The 19,451-nt window shown below is 60.3% G+C and overlaps 1 protein-coding gene across 1 annotated transcript in view; it reads right to left on the reverse strand.

Annotated features, from left to right (window-relative positions):
- Window positions 1-988: 988 nt before the first annotated feature.
- CSPG4 (chondroitin sulfate proteoglycan 4) overlaps window positions 989-19,451 on the reverse strand; it is a gene marked incomplete at both ends in the record, with an annotated part of 34,410 nt that continues 15,947 nt past the window's right edge. Inside the window, 9 exons of the mRNA XM_082839979.1 lie at window positions 989-2,817; window positions 3,135-3,318; window positions 6,761-6,927; window positions 7,027-7,161; window positions 7,241-7,439; window positions 9,076-9,252; window positions 9,585-10,067; window positions 11,435-14,956; window positions 16,453-16,616. Coding sequence (XP_082696105.1) covers window positions 989-2,817; window positions 3,135-3,318; window positions 6,761-6,927; window positions 7,027-7,161; window positions 7,241-7,439; window positions 9,076-9,252; window positions 9,585-10,067; window positions 11,435-14,956; window positions 16,453-16,616 — 6,860 coding nt within the window. The remainder of the gene's footprint in view (window positions 2,818-3,134; window positions 3,319-6,760; window positions 6,928-7,026; window positions 7,162-7,240; window positions 7,440-9,075; window positions 9,253-9,584; window positions 10,068-11,434; window positions 14,957-16,452; window positions 16,617-19,451) is intronic.

Here is a 19,451-nt window from a genome sequence, read left to right on the forward strand (position 1 = left end):
CCCATCTCTCCTGGTGGCTGTGGTCTGGCGGGATGGCCTACACTGGTGGAGTGCAGGCTCGTGTGGCCAAGGGCCCAGTGCATGGTCAGACAAACAACACACGGCTGTCCAGAACCTCTTGTCCAGAAGCACCGTTTATCCAGGCCCCATGGAGCCGAGTGTCCCCAAGTACCCGCCCCAGTCCTCAGGGGAGCACAGGCACCGCGGGGGCCCATGGCCTGAGACCCTGCCCGCTCCCCAGCCCAGCCCACTCTGGGGCCACAGACCCATGCTTGTCTAGCCATCAGCCCATCAAGGCGGGGCCCTGGGAATGAGCTGGCCTCAGACCCTCCTCTATTCCTCACCCCAGGGGCTCCAGCAGTCTGGGCTAGCTCAGCACCTTGCTAAATAGCTTCCTTGCAATGCCCCTTAAATAAACCCATCCCAGAGCAACCCCTCCACCTTACACCCTGGATACATTATTCCACTGGCTTATGCCTTCTAGAGAGTGGGAGGACTCTCTCCTCCTGCCCTCTGCTCCAGGAAATACCATCTCCCTAAAAAACCAAGGGAAAGAGTTTTCCTCTCAGTCCTGGGGCAGAGATGAGGGGAGGCCTGGCTTGGAGCGGAAAAGCCAGGAATCCCCATCTGTCCCTCCCTTCCCTTTCTTCTCCTTGCCTTCTTAGCAGCCTGGGTCAGGTGTGACTTACCCAAGGTCACAGACCCAGGACCCAGAGTCCTGACCATCTAGGAAGTGGCTCTGGTTTTGACAGCCCACACTAGCTCCAGGGCAGGGGACTGACTCCAAGCCTGCCTCTGCCCTTGGCCCCTTGCAGTTCTCCTGGCTCAGAGTGAGCTGGGGAGGTTGCAGCTCTTGACTCCACTTGGTCCCGGACCCCTGGGGCTTCCTCTCAGCACCCTCCACCCCTGGTGTCCCCAGGGCTCTCTGGGGCCGGGGCCTGAGCAAGCCTGTCTCTGGCCCCATCAGCATCTGGGCCCAGGCCAGGCCTCACACCCAGTACTGGCCGTTCTTGAGGGCAGGGTTGGATGTCCGGCAGAACTGCAGCAGCTCTGGGTCAGGCTGCCCCCCCGGCGGGGCCCCCTGGCCAGGCACCGCTGTGAGGGGGATGGCCTGGCCTGGCTCCACCTTGCGGAAGGTCTCCGTGTCGCCGGCCAGGCCATTTCGGGGCTTGGCAGTCAGCACCTGGACGTTGTGCTTGCCCATCTTGTTGCGTTTGCGGAGGTAGAAGAGCAGAGGCACGATGAGTGCCAGGAGCAGGAGGACCAGGCACACGGGGACGATGATGCTGAACATGTTGGCCTCGAGAAAGCCCAGGAAGCGCCCCCTGGCCACAGTGGGCGTGGGGCTGGAGGCCGCCAGGCCTGGCTCACCAGTGGGCGTGCTGCTCCCTGGCTCCCCTGCTTCTGTCCGAGCAGGCAGACTGAGCAGGGCCACTCTGTAGGGCCGGGCTGCGTTGTAAGGCTCCGTGGCAAAGTCCAGTGAGGCCACGGCAGGAGGGACACCCCTGGCCCACAGCTCCAGAGTGAGACTGTCGCCTGCAGGTCCAGGAGAGCTACCCTCCGGCCTGCCCACCTCCAGCCCCAGCCTCCCGTCCTCAAGGTCCTGCTGGGTGAACTGCTCCACAAGCTGGCCGCCCCTGGGCTCTGTCCTGGTCCGGGGCAGGCGGACCACGCGGCCGTGCCGGGGTCCCGCCAGGAGCCGGAAACGCGGCACACTGCCTGTGCGGTTGGCCAGCTCGCCCGCATCTAAGACAGTGGGGTCCAGGCGTAGGGTGGCACCCTGGGGCCACGGTCCACCTGTCCACACATGCAGCAGAGCCCTCACGGTGACATTCACCGTGGCGGATGCGTTGGCACCCCTGGCCAGTGCCAGGATGCTGAATTGGTCGTGAGAGGAGGAGAAGCTGGTGAAAGCAAAGAGCACTTCGCCCTGGTCTACCTGGAACTGGCTGAAGGCCGTGGCAGGCTGCCCGTGCACCAGGAGATGCCCATGCCGGGGCCCCTGGGTGAGGCGGTAGGCTGCGTCTGCCTCCTCCCGATCGGAAACCACCCGGAGCTGCTGCCGGCTCAGGGAGGCGCGCCCTGAAGCTTGGGGCACCTCTAGGGGTGCCCGCAGCTGCACCTCAATGGCCGAGGGCAAGACGTCCACGGCCAGGGACATGGGCAGGGGCGGGCTGGCCCCGTCAGACACACTCAGCTGGAAGATGCCCGCCATGCTGCTCCCATTGGCCACAAAGGCCAGCCGCCCTGCATCCACGTCGGCCTGAGTGAAGCAGGTCACAGGCCCCGGGCTGGCCCCTGCCAGGCTCAGGAAGCCATTGTGGGGGGCCCGCTGCACCTGGTACTCGATCTCCCCCGGAGCCGAGTCTGGGTCCACCACGCTCAGCTGGGCCCGGGAGATGGGGCTGCGGGAGCCCCGGGTGAGCCGGAGCGGGACGGAGGTCTGCGGCTGCGGCGGCCGCTCGTTCACATCCCGCACTGTGATGGCGAAAGCCTCTGAGGTTTGGGGTCCCGCCACGGAGGCCCCCGCGGGCCCCTGGAGGTGGGCACGGAAGTGGAAGCCGTCCTGCTGGGTGCCCCCGCCGCCGTGGGAGTATACAAGCTGTCCTGCGGCCAGCTCAGACTGCAGGAAGTGGGGCCGCCCGATGTGGAGGGGCTCCTCGGACACCCACAGCTGGCCCCGCTGGGGGAACTGTGTGACCTGGAAGAGCACATCGTGCTCCGAGCGCCGGGGGGCCGGAACGCTGGCCAGGAAGTTGGAGGCATCGAGGGCGGCTGTGGTGATCTCGGCCCGCTGGCCTTCCGAGACCCAGAGACCTGGGGGTGGGACACAGGCTATGAAGGTCCCGTCCACTGAGGGGAGAGCCATGGACCCTCAGATTAGGGTCCCCAAGGCCAGGTTTGTCCCTCCCTCCTCAGACCGGGTACCCCAGGTTGGGGCTCAGGGTCCCAGGAGGACCAGGATCGTGTCCCTCCTTCTGACCTCAAAGCCTCCCCACCTGCCCACCCTCCCTATAATTTACAAGGTCCTGGGAGTTGACATGAGCTGCTGACCTTGGCCTTGTGTCCCCTCCTATCTGGGCCTCTCCCAGTGTCCAGCCCCCCCAACGTTGCCATCCCACCATGCTGTTCACCTTTGTTCTTCCAGAGGCGGCTGGGGCGCTGGGGACAGGTAGCTTCAAAAGACACAGTCACAGCAAGGGTGGCGGCCATGTCAGGGACAGGTGGTGAGGACAGCTGGAGCTCCAGGGCATCATGGGCCTCCCAGAAGGGCTCGGGGGGCATCTCGTGCTCATACAGAACATTCCCAGCATATACCTGCAGGGAGAGCCCATTACTGGGACGAGAGGCAGGTCCAGCCCATGGTGCCCAGGAGCACTGGGCACTTGGGTCTCCCTGACAGCCCCTCGGAGCCCAGCCTCCCTGGAGGATCTCCCCACTGTGCCTCGCTCTATGTCTGTAGCCCATGCTCTCCCTCACCAACTCAGTGGGTCGCCAGAAAACAGTCACGTGACACTGAAGAGCCAGGCTCTAGAGCCAGATGCCCGTGTCAAATCCCAGCTCTGCCACCTTGGGCAAGTCACCTCAAACCTCTGAGCCCCTGGGAAAAGCAATGCTCTATCCGTGCTTCTCTCGACAGCAGGTCTTTCCTCTTTTGCATGAAATCGCTTACCCTCTTCCTTAGTGAAGACACTGCTTCTACCAATTCCTGTCTTTCTCTCATGGCATCCATTTCCCCCCAAACGGATTACTCCCATCCTTACGCAACTATGCTATCCGCCCACCGTAAAGAAGAAACTTCTCGACTTCACTTTTTACACCAACATTTGCTGTCCCACCTTCCGCACCTTTGCTCTCCTTTGCTGCAAAAATCCAAAAAGAATAGTCTATACTCTCCCCCGTGCTGTCTCGAGTGCACTCCACCCAGGCTTCCACTCCTGTTATCACCAAGGGCACGACGGCCTCTGTGTTGCTGGACCCGGCGGCTGGTTCTCAGAGGCACTGGACACAATTGAGCATTCCTTCCCCCAGCCCACCCGATGGCTTCCAGGAAGTTCTGCTCCCTTGGTTTTCCTCCAACCTCACTAGTCGCTTCTTCACAGATGCTCTGGCTGGTCCCTCCCCTTCTCCGCAATGTCTGTGGCTTGGCCTTGAGACTCTGTCTACAGGCACTGCCCATGTGCTCTTGGTGGGTCTCATGTCCTCAAATGCCAGCCATGAGATGACCCCCTTATTGGTATCTCCAGCCCGGGCTGTGCTCTCCTGAACTCCAGGCTCGTAGCCACCTGCTTCCTGGGCAGCTCCTCGAGGATGTCCGAGGGACATCTCAAACTCAGCATGTCTCAGACAATCCCTGACCTGCCCCGCCTCTCCCAGCCTTCCCACTCCAGAGGGCACAGCTCTGTTCTTCCAGTGGCTCAGGCCCCACACCCTGGGGTCACCCCTGATTCCTCTCCTCCCCTCACACACCATCATCTCTGGTCTGGATTACCACAAGAGCCTCTTAACTGTGTCCTGGCTTTGGCCCCTGCTCCACCCCCCTCTACAGTTTGTCCTTCATGCAAAAATCAGAGTGAGTCTTTAAAAACGAAAGTCAGGTTCTGTCTCTCTTGCTCAGACAGTGAAATGGCTCACCACCATTTGGCTTCAAAGACCCCATGTGACCCCGTTACCCATGACCTCACCTCCTCCAACTCCTCCCATGGCAACTCCACTCCAGCCACACCCAGTGTTCTCTAGGGCCGTCCGCTGTTAAACACCAAGGGATAGTCTCCACTTCCATCAAGAAATCCGTTCCCTCCCCCTTCTAATCCCAATGTGTCCTCTTGGCTTATCTTCTGTTTTCCCCTTTTAGGAGACACAGGGAACTATTTTCCTTCTCTCAGAAAAACAAGACTTATGCAATAGTGAGATGGAAGCCGACTGGGGTCACGGTGTGCAGGAGATTCTAGGAGCAGCGGGGTTGTGGTGAAGTGGGGAGTCCTGCATGGTCGAGAAGGGGAGCAGAGCCCAGTCAAAGGGGTAGCTGCTCTTCAGCTGATGGCCGGAAGAGGGAACACAGGCCTTTTAAGAAACGGAAATCAGGGTTTTGTTTTTTTTTTGGTGTGTGTGATTCCCCTAATTTTAAAATATTAAATGCATGTGCAGGCCAAATAAAACACATCTGTGGGCCAGCTGTGGCCCGCAAGGACTGCCAGCTGTAACCTCTGGCTCAGGCTGACGGGTGGGCAGGAAGGAAACGGAGACCCTCAGGAGTGGGGGTGACAGCCTGGATGCCTGCGTACAGGAGCTACTTGTGGGTGGGAGGTGTCTGGCTGGGGATGAAGTAAGTCACAGGCAAGGTGGGGAGGGGTCCCTGACCTCTGGGAATCAGTAGTGTCCTTTGGTCAAAGAATCTTGGACTAGCAGTCCGAAGGCATAGCCCTGGTTTTGCTTCTTACTAGCCATGGGCTCTAAATAGAGTCCCCTGACCTTCGTGAGCCTCAGTTTCCTTATCTGTAAAATGGGGACACCTGGTCCCTGCCCTACCCAGCTCAGAGTATTGTGGCACAGTGGCACTGTCAGATACCACCCAGTCCTGCCCTGCCCACTTCTCCAAGGGGAGAGGGTGTGTCTGCCACGAAGCCTCCTCCCAGCTTCCCCGGGGGGCGCTGCCAGCCTGGCCCCCTGGTGGCCATTCAATTCAGTCCTTCAGATTGCTGGGGTGTGCGGGAAGCACTGCAGGGTGGGGGAGGGGCCTGAAGGGCTCATCCTGTTCCCTCCCCCTTCCTGGGCATCCGATGACAAAGCCTCCCAGGGATTCAGGTGCACAGCTGCTGCAGCCTGCTCAATATTTCATTGTGGGGAGGGGCAGGAAGGGAGCCATGGCAGAAGCTGGGAGAACAGAGAACCCAGGCCTGGGGGATGTTGATGTCGGCGACCTGAGAAATCTTCCCACCCTGGTTACTTCCTTCCCCATGCCTGAAAGACCACCCCCACCGCACTCCGGCCTTCAGGGAGATCCAAGGCTGCCCTGGAATGCTTGGTACCTCCTGCACTTAGAAGGGGCCTTAATTTAAGCGATGGCTGCTGGCCCCACTGGCACAGTTAGCACAGAGAGCTCTGTGATGCCAGCAGAGGCAGCCTAGAGGTCTGCCTCTTCCCATGGCTGAGAGTTCTAGTTTTCACTGGTGGCCTCTGCTGTGCTCTGGGATAGCTGTGTCCTGAAGCTGCCACGACGGATGGATGTCAGCTCCACTCCCAGCTTGACTTACTCGGCTGCTTCTGTCCACTCGTCTGCTTTCAGGACCCACTCTGCTTCTGGCTGGCTCTTGACCTGAGCCCCAGGCTCACACCTCTGCCCACAAGCCCAACAGCTGCCTTTATCTCAAACTCTATTCCCTCCAGACCAAACACTGCCCCTCACCAGCCACTGGATTGTCTAGGGTCCCCTATGCAGTGTGCCTTTTCCAGCCCCCTAGGGTCCAACAGCAGTTCCTTCTGGAAGCCAAGCCCCAGAACCTGATCCCTGCCCTGGGACCCTATAGCCCTGACTCCCCGCATCCTTCTTCCTGCCCCTGGAACGCTAAGCCCCATCTGCCCTACCAGCCTGGTAGCTCCTGGAGGGCGGGGCATGCAGAACCTGGACCACGGCAGCCCCAGGGAGTGGCTGCCAACGAGGCTGGAGCTGGTACCCGTGTCTACATGTGTGTCCAGGGGCAGAGTGGGCCACTTGACGCTGGATGGAGTCTAAGCGGTGGCTGTAGAGAGTGGTCCTTACCTCTGCCTGAGTGAAATTCTCCAGGGCCTCCCCGGTGCTGCCCTGCTGGGTGTGGAATAGCCGGCCAAGCCGGGGCCCCCGTACCACACGGTAGAACAGGTGGTGGGGGTCGATGCCTGTGCTGGAACTGGCTCTCAAGCTCTGGCTGCTGAGTGGCTGGACGGACCCTGTGAGAGGCAAAAGGGGACGGTCAGTCTCTGACCAGGAGGCAGGGCAAGGCCTGTGACTGCTGGGGAGGCAGCCTGCCCCTGGCGTGGCACACCCACCTGGGCAGATGGTCAGCGTCCGGCTGCCCTCCAGTGAGAGGAGCAGCTGCTTCTGGGCCGTCACCCGGAAGAAGTGTCCAGTGGAAGTATGCTCGCCATCAGATAGGATGAAGCGGAAGCCTCCGTCTGGGGCTCCTAGGACAAACGTGGAGTTGGGTCTCGCTGGCCCACGCCGGTGCCCATCCTCGGGGCACCCCCACCTCTCGGCACCCACCTCTGTGTGAGAACAGCACGAGCCCGCCGTCGAGCTGGGCCTGGGTGAAGCTGTGGACCTCGGCGCCCGGCGCTGTCCGCAGCACCACCTGTCCGTTGCTGGGCTCCTCAAGGGTGTAGACCAGGTCCTCGGGGCCTGAGTCGCTGTCTGTGCCCCTAAGGGCCTCCGGAGGGATGGGCACAGTGGCCCCCTCCCACATCTGGGGATACAAGCGTGCGAAGGTTCTGCCCCCACCAAGCTTACCCACTTCTTTCCTCCCTGGCCCTGGGGCCACCATCAGGGCTCCAACCACACTGCCATCTGGGCTCCCCTGCGCAAAGGGCCCTCCACCTCATTCATCTTCCCCTGTTGGCCCAGGGCTCCCACGCCCAGGCTCCCTGCTCTCCATCTGCTCTAGTCCTGCTTGTCCGTCAAGGCCAGCTCATGAACCCCAAGAAGACCCCAGCTCTCACCCCCTCCCCAGAGATCCCCAACCCTGACCCAAAGTGCTGCTCAATGTGGCTCACTGGCAGGGCAGGGGTTTCCCTTCAGACCCTCCATGGTGAGTCTGGGCAGGGGCTGGCACACGATGGGAATCGTGATTTTTGTCTGCCCAGGATACTTAGAAATGGGCTTCCTTTCCTGGTGAGGGATGGGGTGGGAGGCTTGGTGAGCTGGAGAGGCCAGTGTCTTGCAGCACTGGGATGGGGGCCCAGGTGTTTCCAGTGCAATCACGAGCCCCCAGGCAGGTGGGTGAAGGCTTCCTGGGGGCAGGCAGCCCCACCCCACGCTCAGAGTGAAGGGGAGCCCCCCTCAAGCCTCCCACCTGCGAGCAGGGCAGGATCCTGTTCCTGTTCCAAGGGTCCTGTTACAGGTCCTGCTGCGTCAGCAACTTATGAGCAGTACTGGGGAGGGGCTCCCATACCTGGAAAACTGAGCCCCTGGGATTCCCTCCCCCAGCCCAAGGCTGACCTCAGCCAGAGCTCTGGAAAGAAGGCGGCAAGGCATAGATGCCAGGCTTCAGCACAGGGCTCCTGGCACAAACACGGTGGACAGCACCACCTGGTGGCTGAAGTGCTACACAGCACCATCTGACTGTGGTTCCAGGGCAGCCCTTAGCCCGAAACCTAACCTCTGCTGGCCTCCCCACCACGGGGCTGCTCTCCACAGGCACATCCTACACGACCAAAGATTCCCAGAGCCCCATGTCACAGACAGCCCAAGTCAGCCTTCTTTTGAAACCTTCCATGGCTGCTGCTGACCCAGGGTCCACACTCTAGAAGTCAGCATTCAACACCCTGCCCATTTGCTACCCTGCTGTGCGGCCCTGGTCAAGCCACACCCTTTCTGTTCCACCAGTGACTTCTACTGTGACCCTGGAGAAGTCTCGTCACCTTTCTGGGCCTCAACTTCCACCTCTGCTGGATGGCAGCACCACTATTCTGCAGTAGCGTAAGAGGCAGGGGATCGGCCAGCCAAGCGGTGGCCTTCACTTGCTGGCGGTGGGAGTAGAGAGCAGTTGGAATCCACCCTTAAGGGTCTGAAAGAGCTTTCTTCAGGAGTCCTGGTCCTGAGCCATGGAAAAAGCTTCCTGATGAGGGTGAGTCCAGGGAACAGCAGGACCAAGCATGTCCATTCACAAGGCTGTCTATTGCACTTATAAGTGTCCAGAAACAAAGCCCCACACCTGTGTTCTATTTTCAGTGCAGTTGCTCTTCTCTCTTCCCAATAACCTAGTGAGGCATGTGGCAGGATCCCCATTTTACAGAGGAGGAAACTGAGGCTCACAGATGGGGAGCTATGTGCTGGCCTCTCTCTGTGAGGGGAGGTGGGAGGTGGTCCTAGAATGCTCTCACCTGCAGGCCTGTGTTTGTGGTGAGGATGGGGGGTTGGTCGTTGACAGGCAGGATGGTGATGGTGAAGGTCACGGGACGGCTCTGGCGGTCCATCTCTGAGGCATTAGCCACTAGGACGAAACTGTCTGCCAGCGTCTCGCTCCCGTCATGCACATAGAGAATCAGCTGCTGTTCCACCTGCAGGCAGGCCCAGGGCTAGAGGTCAGGCCCCAGCAGGCCTGAGACCCATGGTGGGTCTCAGGCCCAGCACGTTTCATGCCCTGCCTTTGGGTGCAGGAGGAGATTGACTCCTCCAGAGCTTCCGTTTCTGCAGGTGGCAATGGGGACAATCATTTCTCCCAGAGCAAAGGAATGAAGGAGTGGAGGAAATGGGGACATTCATCTCTCTCTGCCAGTGAGGGAGGGTGAGATGAGGTGCTCTGTAAATGCGGGCTCCTGCCTCCTATCTGTGCATACCCCCAGACTCTGCCCCCAGAGCTGGGCTGCACCCTGGGCCTCCCTGACCATACCTCTCTCCAGGAGAAGGTGCTGAGGGTCCTGTCTTGAGGTCCTTCCTCTCTCTTCAGGACCCCATGCTGGGGTGGCTCCAGCACCTGCAGGTCAAGGCCCGGCAGCGTGGGGAAGTAGGGCCCAGTGATGCGGAGCAGTGGAGGGGCCAGCGTGCGGGTGCCGCCCTCGGGGACGCTGAAGTTCAGCGCCTCCAGTGGGATGGCAGCGGGCAGCACCTCCAGCTCCACGTGGATGCCCTCGAGGGGCGCACCCAGGCCTGAGGACACATCCAGGGAGAAGACATCACTCCAGGCCTCAGGGCGGGAGTGCAGGTACAGGACCCTGCCCGCGTCCACCGCCTCCTGAGAGAAGCTGTGCACAGGGTCCAGGCTGGGCAGCTCGGCTGCCGTGGCGCCGTGGGACAACATCACCAGGTGGCCAGAGCGCGGTGGGGTCTTCACTGAGAACACAATGTCTGCCGGTGGCACTGCCTCCTGGGCTGCCTGGTTAGGAGAGGGGTCACAGAAGGAGGCTGTTGAAGCCTCTGAGGTACACACTCCCTCGGCGACGTACACAATCACACATCCTCAGATTCAGTGACACGGACACACAGTCTCACCACACACAAATATTTGGACAGAGACACATATATGTCGCACACACGTGCACACACACACACACACACACACACACACACACTGACTCCCCCTGCCATGCTACTGCCACAAGAGGGCGCCCCATCCTTCTCAGCGACACAGACTCCTACAGTACAGGCCCCAGGCAGCTTGCAGACCCTAGTCCAGTCTAGGGCCTGGAGGGAAGGTGCTTCCTCATCTGATGGTCCAGCCATAAAAGGCTATACACCACCCCCAAACTCACATTCCTGTTCTGTCCCTCTGCCTGGAATACTGTCCCCTCATTCTCTGCTGTTAAATCCCTGACTCTTCAAAGCCTGGCTCAAATGCTGCCTTCTCCCGGCAGAAGACTTCCCGACCACAGACATGTTTAGTCACAGTCTGCCCTAAAGTCCAGACAGCCAGAACCACAAGAGGCTCAGAAGTTGGCAGTGTAAGAGAATAAGGCCCAGAGAGGGCAAGCAACTGGTGTGAGGTTGCACAGCAAGGCAATGGGTCTGCTGGATGGCCTGTGGTTGCTCTGTGAGGTTCCTGGGTGGTCAGCAGCCCTGTCCAGACCCCGAGGTCTGGTCTGGGGAAAGAACTGAGGACATGGGGAACTTCCCTGGTGGTCCAGTGGTTAAGAATCCACCTTCCAATGCAGAGGACGTGGGTTTGATCCCTGGTCGGGGGAATTAAGATCCCACATGCCTCAGGGCAACTAAGCCTGCAAGCCGCAGCAAAGGCCCTGCATGCCTCAACTAAGACCCAATGCAGCTAAAAATAAAAATAAATAAATAAATATTAAAAAAAAAAAAGAACTGAGGACATGGGAGCTGGGCGGTGGGGGCAACCAAGCCTGTCGTCAAGGCCTATAGTCCTCAAAGTTTGTACCTGTTAAAATCCTCCAGAGAGCCTACTCTTGTTCGAATACAGATTCTCAGGCTCCACATCAGAGTCTATGGTCTGGGTGGGGCCCAGGAATTTGAATGGTTGGCCACAGCATGTACATGTGTGCACATGACATGTGGAGGAACACGTAACCCATAGGCAGCTGTATGTACAACAAACACCCCAGAAACCCTCAGGCACCCAACGTGCACATGTACAGTTACCTACCTAAGGCACATACACACACTGGCCCAGAAGCCACCACAGGCACATCCCAAACCATCCAAGCACGCGTGGCATGAAGGCTGGAGGGAAGGATCCCCTTCACCTGGCCCATACCCCTGCTCACGCCCTCAGCCCTTTACCTCCAGCTGGTCTCTTCTGATCTCAGCCGCCTCCCCCTGGAAGACATAGATCTTCTTGTTCTGGACCAGGTGCAGTGGGGCCAGCGGCCCCTCTAGGGCAATGGTCACTTGTAGGGCGGCATCTGTGTGCACAGGCCCTGCCTCCACAGAGAAGCCCAGGGTATCACGGGGGCTGAGGCTGCCGTTGTGGCTGTAGAGAATGGCCCCATCCAGCAGGTCCTGCTGGGAGAAGGTTGTGACTGGCTGGCCAGCCCGGAGCAGCAGCCCCCAGCGTGGGCCAGCTGTGACATGGTAGTGGACCTCATCCCCACCGCGGATATCTAGGTTGGTGTCCAGGTGGAGCACAGCTGTGTCAATGGTGCCCTGGCCTCCTTGAGGGACCACAAGGCTGGAGCCGTTGGCCACACGGAGGTAGGGCTCTGAGGCCTGAACTTCGAGCAGCGCTGTGGCCTGGTGCTGCCCGTCGGACACCTGCAGCTGGATCCAGCCGCGGTCGGCTCCCGAGTGCACGAACAGGACCCGCCTCTTCCTGAGGTCCTCCTGGGTGAAGCGGTAGATGGGCCGAGTGGGCTCATCTACAGCCACGATGCTGCCGAAGAGGAGGTCCTTGCGGGTCAGCACCAGCTGAGCATCAGCGAAGCCGGAGTCAGCATCGCTGAAGGCCATGTCATCGGTGGTCAGCAGCCGCTGCCCACCGCGGGCCACGTGGAAGACGCGGCTGACGGTCTGCACAGGGGCGTGGTCGTTCACGGGCTGGATGGCCACCCGGAAGACACCCCGTACCTCCTCCCAGGCCACGTCACCACTGCCCTCGCCCTGGCGGGTAGCCACAAAGGGGATGTCATCTTCCGTGGTCTCAGAGTCGTCATGCTGGTAGACCAGCCGGCCGTGCAGCAGGTCCTCATTGGTGAAGGATGTCACCACGGTGACACTGTCCCGTGCCCCCTGCCACACCAACCTGCCGTGGCGGGGCCGCTCCATGACCTCATAGAGGTAGCTGGCACTGTTGAGACTCTTGACAAAGAGGTGATCGGCAGAGAGGACGCCCTCGCCACCCTCGGGCACCGAGAGGAGCACGTTGGTGAGGACAGGGGCGTCCGGATCACCACCGATGTGGATGGGGAAGGTGTAGAGTGGGGAGAAGTGTGGTGGGGCTGTGACCCGGAAACGGAAGGAGTCCTCGACTGCCTCTGAGGCACGTGCTGTGGCCCCATAAGTCAACCGGCCAGCCTGCAGGTCATCCTGGGTGAAGCTCTGACCGTCCGATAGCCGCAGGCCCTGCAGCTGAAGATTACCCTTCCTGGGGGCCTGAACCACCTCATAGTGGAAGGCGGTGGGGTTCGGGCCTGCCTCCTCCAGGGTGGCTTCCAGGTGGGCTGTGGTGATGGCCTCCTGCTGGGCGTTCTGGGGGTGCAGAGGCTCCAGCCGCAGCAGCCACACCGTGGCTCTCTGGACTGTTACTGGGAAGGACAGATTGCTCAGGGTCTCCTGGCCCACCTGCACCTCCAGGGCCACGTTCTCCACGGTGTCCTCGGCACGGTGCTGCGGGTCGGTGCTCAGGTACCTCACGCGGCCCTGCTCCACGTCCCGCTGGTGGAAGGCCTGTGTGGCCCGCCACTCGGTGCCCTCCGCCCCGCCCGCCCCCTGCTTCTGCAGCTCCCCAAACTGCAGGGCCCCGGTGAGTCGGAACAGCACGCTTACATCCTGCCCCACAGCATTGGTCTCAACCGACAGGTTGGAGGGCAAGACAGGTGCAGTGGAACCCTGGGCCAGGCGCAGCCCCGTGTTGTGGCGGACCTGAATGGCCGGCCGGATGGCCACCACCTTCAGCGTGACCGGGGGGCTGGCTTGCAGCCCGTCGCTGACCCGGAACGTCAGGTCCGGGGCGGGCCCGCCGCGGTGGACGTACACTAGGCTGCCCGCCTCCAGCTCCCGGCAGGAGAACTCGGTCGCTGGCTCCCCAGGCTGGTCTTGGCGCTCCACAGGGAGGCCGGCGGGGACACCGAGGAGCTGGAAGGTGAGGCCCTCGCAGGCGGAGTCTGGGTCATCGGCCTGGAAGACCTCCGGCCCCAGCAGCTTCTGAGTGTGTTCCAGGATCACCATGTGGCTGCCATGCGGGAAGATGACGCGGGGCGGGTCGTTGACGGGGTTTATCTGAATGGGCAGGATGTACGTTTGGCCCCTCCGAAGGCAGGAGGGCACGGGCCCCCGAGCTGTCACCGACACCTCAAGCACAAGCTGGTCAGAGGTGTCCTCGGAGCCATCGTGGACGAAGCGGGCCTTGCGGTTCACCACGTCCAGGAGGGTGAACATCTTCCGTGCCTGGGCACCCGGGATGTCCAGCTCCAGCTCGCCGTGGCGGGCCCCGCGGCTCACGCTGAACAGCACCTGGGATTTGCGCAGCTCGGCCTCGCTCAGATCCAGCGTGGGCTGCACGTGCCGCCACTCCAGCCAGGCTGTGCCGCCCTCGGCCACCACCAGCGGGCGGACGGTCAGCAGCTGGGTGAAATTGGCAAAGATCGGAGGCAGCCCTGGTTCAGGGGCGCAGGGCTCAGGCAGCTCCATGGCCGGCCAAGCCTCAGGTGCCAGGGTGGAGAAAGCTTCGTATGGGCCGTAGGCATCCTCCTCCTCCTCCTCCAGCCTGCAGCCAGCCTCCATGCTGCGAGTCAGCAAGGCTTCCCGGAGCCCCCGTCTCTGACCATTGATGGTGAGATCCTCCAGGCAGCCCAGCAGGGAGACGTTGACAGCCAGGCCCAGGCGGTGCTCCTGGAGATGGCGAGAGGCCTCTGCATCCAGCCCCCCCAGGAGGAGACTGCCTCGTGGCTCTAGGTAGCTAAGGACCCCACGGTTGGAAGTACGTGTGGGGTACTGGTCCACGGAGATTTCCAGCCTGTGAGCGTCCACATGGACACTGACCTCGTGGGGCTGCCCATCGGCCACAGGCACACTGTTGTGGAGCAATACAGTGCCCTGGCCCTTCTCCACCACAGCCCGCAGGTGGCCCTCAAATATGTCCACGTAGATGAAGTCCCCATGCCGGCCGCCTGCCTGGAAGGCCAGGGGCGCCTGCCGGCTCCGTGTGGTGAGTGTAAACTCCAGGGTGCCTTCATCCCGAGTGCCCCAGGCAGGGAAGGCAGCCAGTGAGTGGGGCCCAGAGAAGCCCATGGCCACGTCATCACCGGCAGAGAACTCCTCAGCACAGCCCTCAGGCACGTCTGGGGTCAGTGGCTGAAGGAGGTTGCGGCCATTGAGGGTGGCTGTGTGGAGGCAACCCCGCAGGGGTCGGCTGGCTCTGCTCAGGTAGGGCAGGCCAAGGCTCCCGGTGCCCCCCAGGAAGAGCCCATAGGGGACCTCCAGGGGGGCCTGCTGGACTTGGGCGGAGGCATTCAGGAGCCCATCGACTGACAAGGAGGCCCAGCTGTCTGACACGGTCAGCCCCACAGTGTGGGGAATGGAGTCGCTCAGCAGTGTCTCTGCCAGGGTCTGCATCCTCACCTCCTCCTGGCCCAGGATAAATCTGACCTGAGGAGAGACGGGGGAATGGGGGATGGGGGAGGCACACTGAATCCATCACTTCTGCAGTAAAAGCATAACTGGTCCCCCACACTTGGGGTCCCCAGAGCAGAGGGCCTAGGACAAAGGCTTCTCACGCCACTCCTCTCCCTTTCCTGCCATCTCTTTACGCATCCCCCAAACACTCACCAAAGTGATCTCTGTGCCAGGCCTGGATGGGCTCAGGGGACCCCGATGTGAATCCGATGTGGTCCCTGCCCACACAGTCCTGTCATACAGCAAGATGCTTTCCTAGAGATTCAGCCTAGATTCTTTCATGTCTCCCCTCTTTCCTTGGGTGAGAGGTGCTAGAAAAATCACCTTGGAATACGGAAGATTCTTCCCCTGGCACAATGGGCACCTGGGAATCCCCTGATGAGTCCCCCTAAGTAGACCAAAACACCGTGGGGTCACTGAGGCAGCCAGGCTCACTGTTCAGAAATGGGGAGCCCAATCAGATGCTCTGTGTTTTGACCTGTCCAAGGGGAGGTCCTTGGGGAGAGAAGAGAGACATGGTTCTGTCCCCAGGACACTGACACCACAGCTGGCTCTGGTGTGGTGTTCCCACAACCAGATGGTAAAATGGGTGGTATGGAAACTGAAAGAGCAGAGCACTAAGAACGTATGGCCTTGAGAGTCCACGTATGGAGCACCTTTCTAGGGGTGTGCCATCGATATACCTGGCAGGGAGGAAGAGCATCAGTGCTAGGTTGTACCAGGCCGTGTTCAACAGTGACACCTTGTGGCAGTGAGAAGCAATGGCAGCATCAGATGGACTGAAAGCAGCTGAGGGATTCAGAGGACCAGAGGCCTCTCTCCCCTGGGGTGTGGAAGCAGACGGCTCCCCTCCAAATTTGGACTAAGACCTCATGTTCTCAAACTCTTCATGGTTAGGGGGAAGCCTCAAGAGAGAGCCAGAAGACTCTTTGCCAATAAAGCTTGTGGTGACTTGAAGGATGAAACAGAAAACTGAGGAAGCTGTGGCAGTACTGGTCGTTCCATCATCGACAGACCGTGGTGAATCGGGGTGAGTGGTGCTACGCCAGAGGAGCGCACGGGGGTGCTGGAACCCAGGAGAGGGGACCCAGTCCAGGTGAGGAAGGGATGCCCATGCTGAGACTTCAAGGAGAGGCTGGAGTTAGGCAGGTGCAGGGAACGAGCGAGGCTTGCACCAGGCAGAGGGAGTATAGTGAGCCAAAGTGAGAGACCACAAGGTGGCAGGGAGCTGAAAGCAGCCAGGGTGGTCAGGACACAAAGGACCAGCCAGGGGTCGTGGTGAGAAGTGTGGCTAGAGGGCAGGAGGGCAGAGCTGGTTCACGAGGAAGTCACACCTTCTGGGATGCTTCTGTCCATCTCACAGTGGGGAACTTGAGACCTCAAGGCAAAAGTGACTTCCACAAGGTCACACAGCCGGTTGGGGGCCACTCAAAGCTAGAGAAGGAATCCAGCAGGGAGATGTCACTGACCTGCAGGCGTCCAGAGTGGAGCTGCAGGAGGAGGTAGTCAGCCGGGCCTGCCGCCAGGAGAAGCAGGGCTTCGGGCTGGGACGTAGAAAACTCCAGCTGTAGGTCTATGTCAGTCAGAGACATGGCCACAGGAACCTCCAGGTGGTTCTCTCCGAAGAAGGAGGCTGTGTGACAGAGAGAGCTGTGGTGAAGCTTAGCCCCTTGCCTGGAGGAGAGGTGCTGCAGGGTGGACGGGTGGGCTGCAGGGAGGGCATTGCATGCTGGTACACCCTCACGGTTCTTCTATGTGGCGCTCTCCCATGACCTCAGCTGGTCCCAGCACCTGCTTGGTCCTGGCACCAGAAGGCACGGCCTCACCTTGTGTCCAGCCCAGACCCTGGCTCTGAAGGAGGCCAGACCCAGCATTTCAAGCATCTCAGGTCTCTTCCTCGGAGGTTTCTGGGGCCAGAGGCCTCTGGCAGCTCTGGCTCTCTTCCCCTGGGCCCCAGAGGAATCTCCATCCTGGGTCTGGCTCAAAGGGAAATGGTCACTGGCCTGATCACCTGGCTCGATGGTCAAAACCCCCAGGAATGAAGCTCTAGGAGAACCACCACCTCTACCCAAACTGATCTCTGCTCAAATTCCTTCTAAGCGCCCATATGGTTTAGCCCCTGGGTTGGCTGGGACCACAGCTGGGCTCTGGTGGTGGTAAGTCAGGCAACCCATCCATCCCTGCACCTCTCTTGGGCCATGCTCCCAGCCGTCTTTGGGGGTCAGGGGGGGCAGCTTGTTGGCCTGAGTCCATCAAAGAGCAAAGGCTCTGAGGCTAGACGGAGACCACGTGCAGTGCCGGACCCAAAATGGGCCAAACTTCCTCCATCACCCTGTATCGCTTCCTGCTGCTTAGCTATTAAAGGTCCCCGGTGAGCGGTCAGATCTGGCCCCTTTATTTCCACCATGGCCAGGAAGCCAGGGATGACAAGGCTGAGTTCTTCAAGCCTCGGTCTGAGGCTGAAGACAAGGCCTGGGAGGGGATGACGGCCTGATGGGCAGGCCAGAGGGCCTCCCAAGACAGACGGTCATATTTGGGGTTTCCCAGGGTCAGGGGTCCCTGGGTAGGGACACCTCCTCTTTTTAAGTTGTCACCCCCTCCAGGCAGTTTCCCCAAATTAGCCTCCCTTGGCCTCTAACCTGATGCCACAATTTCTGGTCCATTCCTTTTGTGGAGTTTAGTGCCAAATATAACGTTGACTCTCCCCACTTGACATCCAGGGCTGGGGAGACGGGAATGGGTTACAGAGATGATTCACCCCCCCTTGGGCTTCCCTTAAATCCGGTGAGAGTGAGTAAAGGCTGATGGCCGTGATAGGAATGATCTGGCACCAGCCATACACATGCTGGTCCCCGGGCAGCCTGAGCCAGCTGACATGTACCTGAAGAAGTAGCATCAACCACTGGAGTCCCAGACTTGTATGTCCTAAGGGCAGCCAACACAGCCTGGAGGGATGGAGGGATGTCCAAGAAGGATGACGCTCTTCCCCCCGGGGTTGAGCTGAAATCCCTTCTACTTATCCCCTCTGGCCAGCACTTGCTGGCAACACCAGAGCCTTGTCTGGGAAGCTAAAGGAATCAAAGGAGAACTGCAAAACCATCCAGGCGGACACAGCCCAGCAGGCCCAGGACACCTCGGTGCCCGTGAGGGACAGACCAGGGAACTGGCAGCTGGCAGGCACCTATGGGGGTGCCTTATCTGCAAGATCATCGATTCTTAAGGACAAAACGCAGCACGCTAAGCTGAGGGCAGCCGCAGCCGAAGAGTAGGGGCGGGTGGCCCCGGAGGGTGGGGCCCCCACGGTGGCACGTAGGAACTCAGGACGGCTGGCAAGAGCTGATTGTTACATTTTCAGGAATTTTGCAAGCCAGGTGACGTTGCCCAGTGAGAATATTTATACCACGGAAAGAGGCAAACACTGCAAATCAGGGCTCCCTGTCTCCAGGAGAGTCTGTTGCTAAACATTTACCTGCCTGCCACGCAGGAGTTGGGGGCCCACTGCTTCCCCTGTGCGGGAGCGAGCACAAGCCCGCACCCACACTCCCTTTTGCTAAAGGTGGATGTCAACCTGTCAGGGCACCGTCAAGCAGAGGAGCAGGCAGGAACTTAAGTCGCTGGCTGTCTCTAACTACTGAACCACCTGCCTCCAGCACCCTCCCAGCAGGGGAGGGTAGCAGCCTGTTAGGCCTGGTTCTCCAGGCCAGAGTGGGAGGGTGACAGGAAGCAGAGGTTCTTTCCAGAGAGCTGGGGGCTGAATGGGCCCATTGAGGGGCTGAGCCCTGCTGTTTCCTGCGGGGCCAGGCGGGAAAGGGCTCACACAAGCTGCCTTGTGCTGCTGGGAGCGCACAGGCCGGGCAGCCCCCTCGCCCCAACGGAGGCCTCTGAGGCCTTGCTGGCCAGGATTTTGGAAACTCTGACAGTGCCACTCCCCCCACCTCCTGGTCTCCTTCTGCTGCCTCTCTTACTGTCTCTGATGGGCTGCAGTTGTAAGAACCCAGAGTCCCTTTTCTGGGCTGGGGGCAGGGGGACAGTTGGAGAGGGACTTCGAATGGAGAGGGGATGCAGCATAAAGAAGTCATGAGCTTGGAGTCAATCCCGGAGGGCTTCCTGGGGGCGGTGAGGGTTGTGTAGAGGAGCAGAGAGGGAGGGAAATGGGCAGTCTCAGAGGGAAGCAAGGACAAGAGACTGGCAGGGATATACAGGTTCTGGAAATGTTGAAGACAGAGGCGTAGAGAGAAAAGAAGCATGGGCCACACCAGGCTCAGCAGCCTGAGAGGGCTGCCAGGGCAGTGAGGGGAGGAGAGGAGGCATCATTACTGCCTGGAGAACTGTCCTTGACTCTCCTGGGCCAAGAAGACCCATGATTCATCAAAACACCAGTTCAGGCCTGCAGCAGCTGTGTGTGCTGCCCTCTGGGCCAGAAGAAGGGGCCCAACTCAGGCCTCAGTGTCACCATTCTGTAAAATGG

Source organism: Leucopleurus acutus (assembly GCF_964270905.1).
Source record: "Leucopleurus acutus genome assembly, chromosome: 1".
Taxonomy (NCBI): Eukaryota; Metazoa; Chordata; class Mammalia; order Artiodactyla; family Delphinidae; genus Leucopleurus; species Leucopleurus acutus.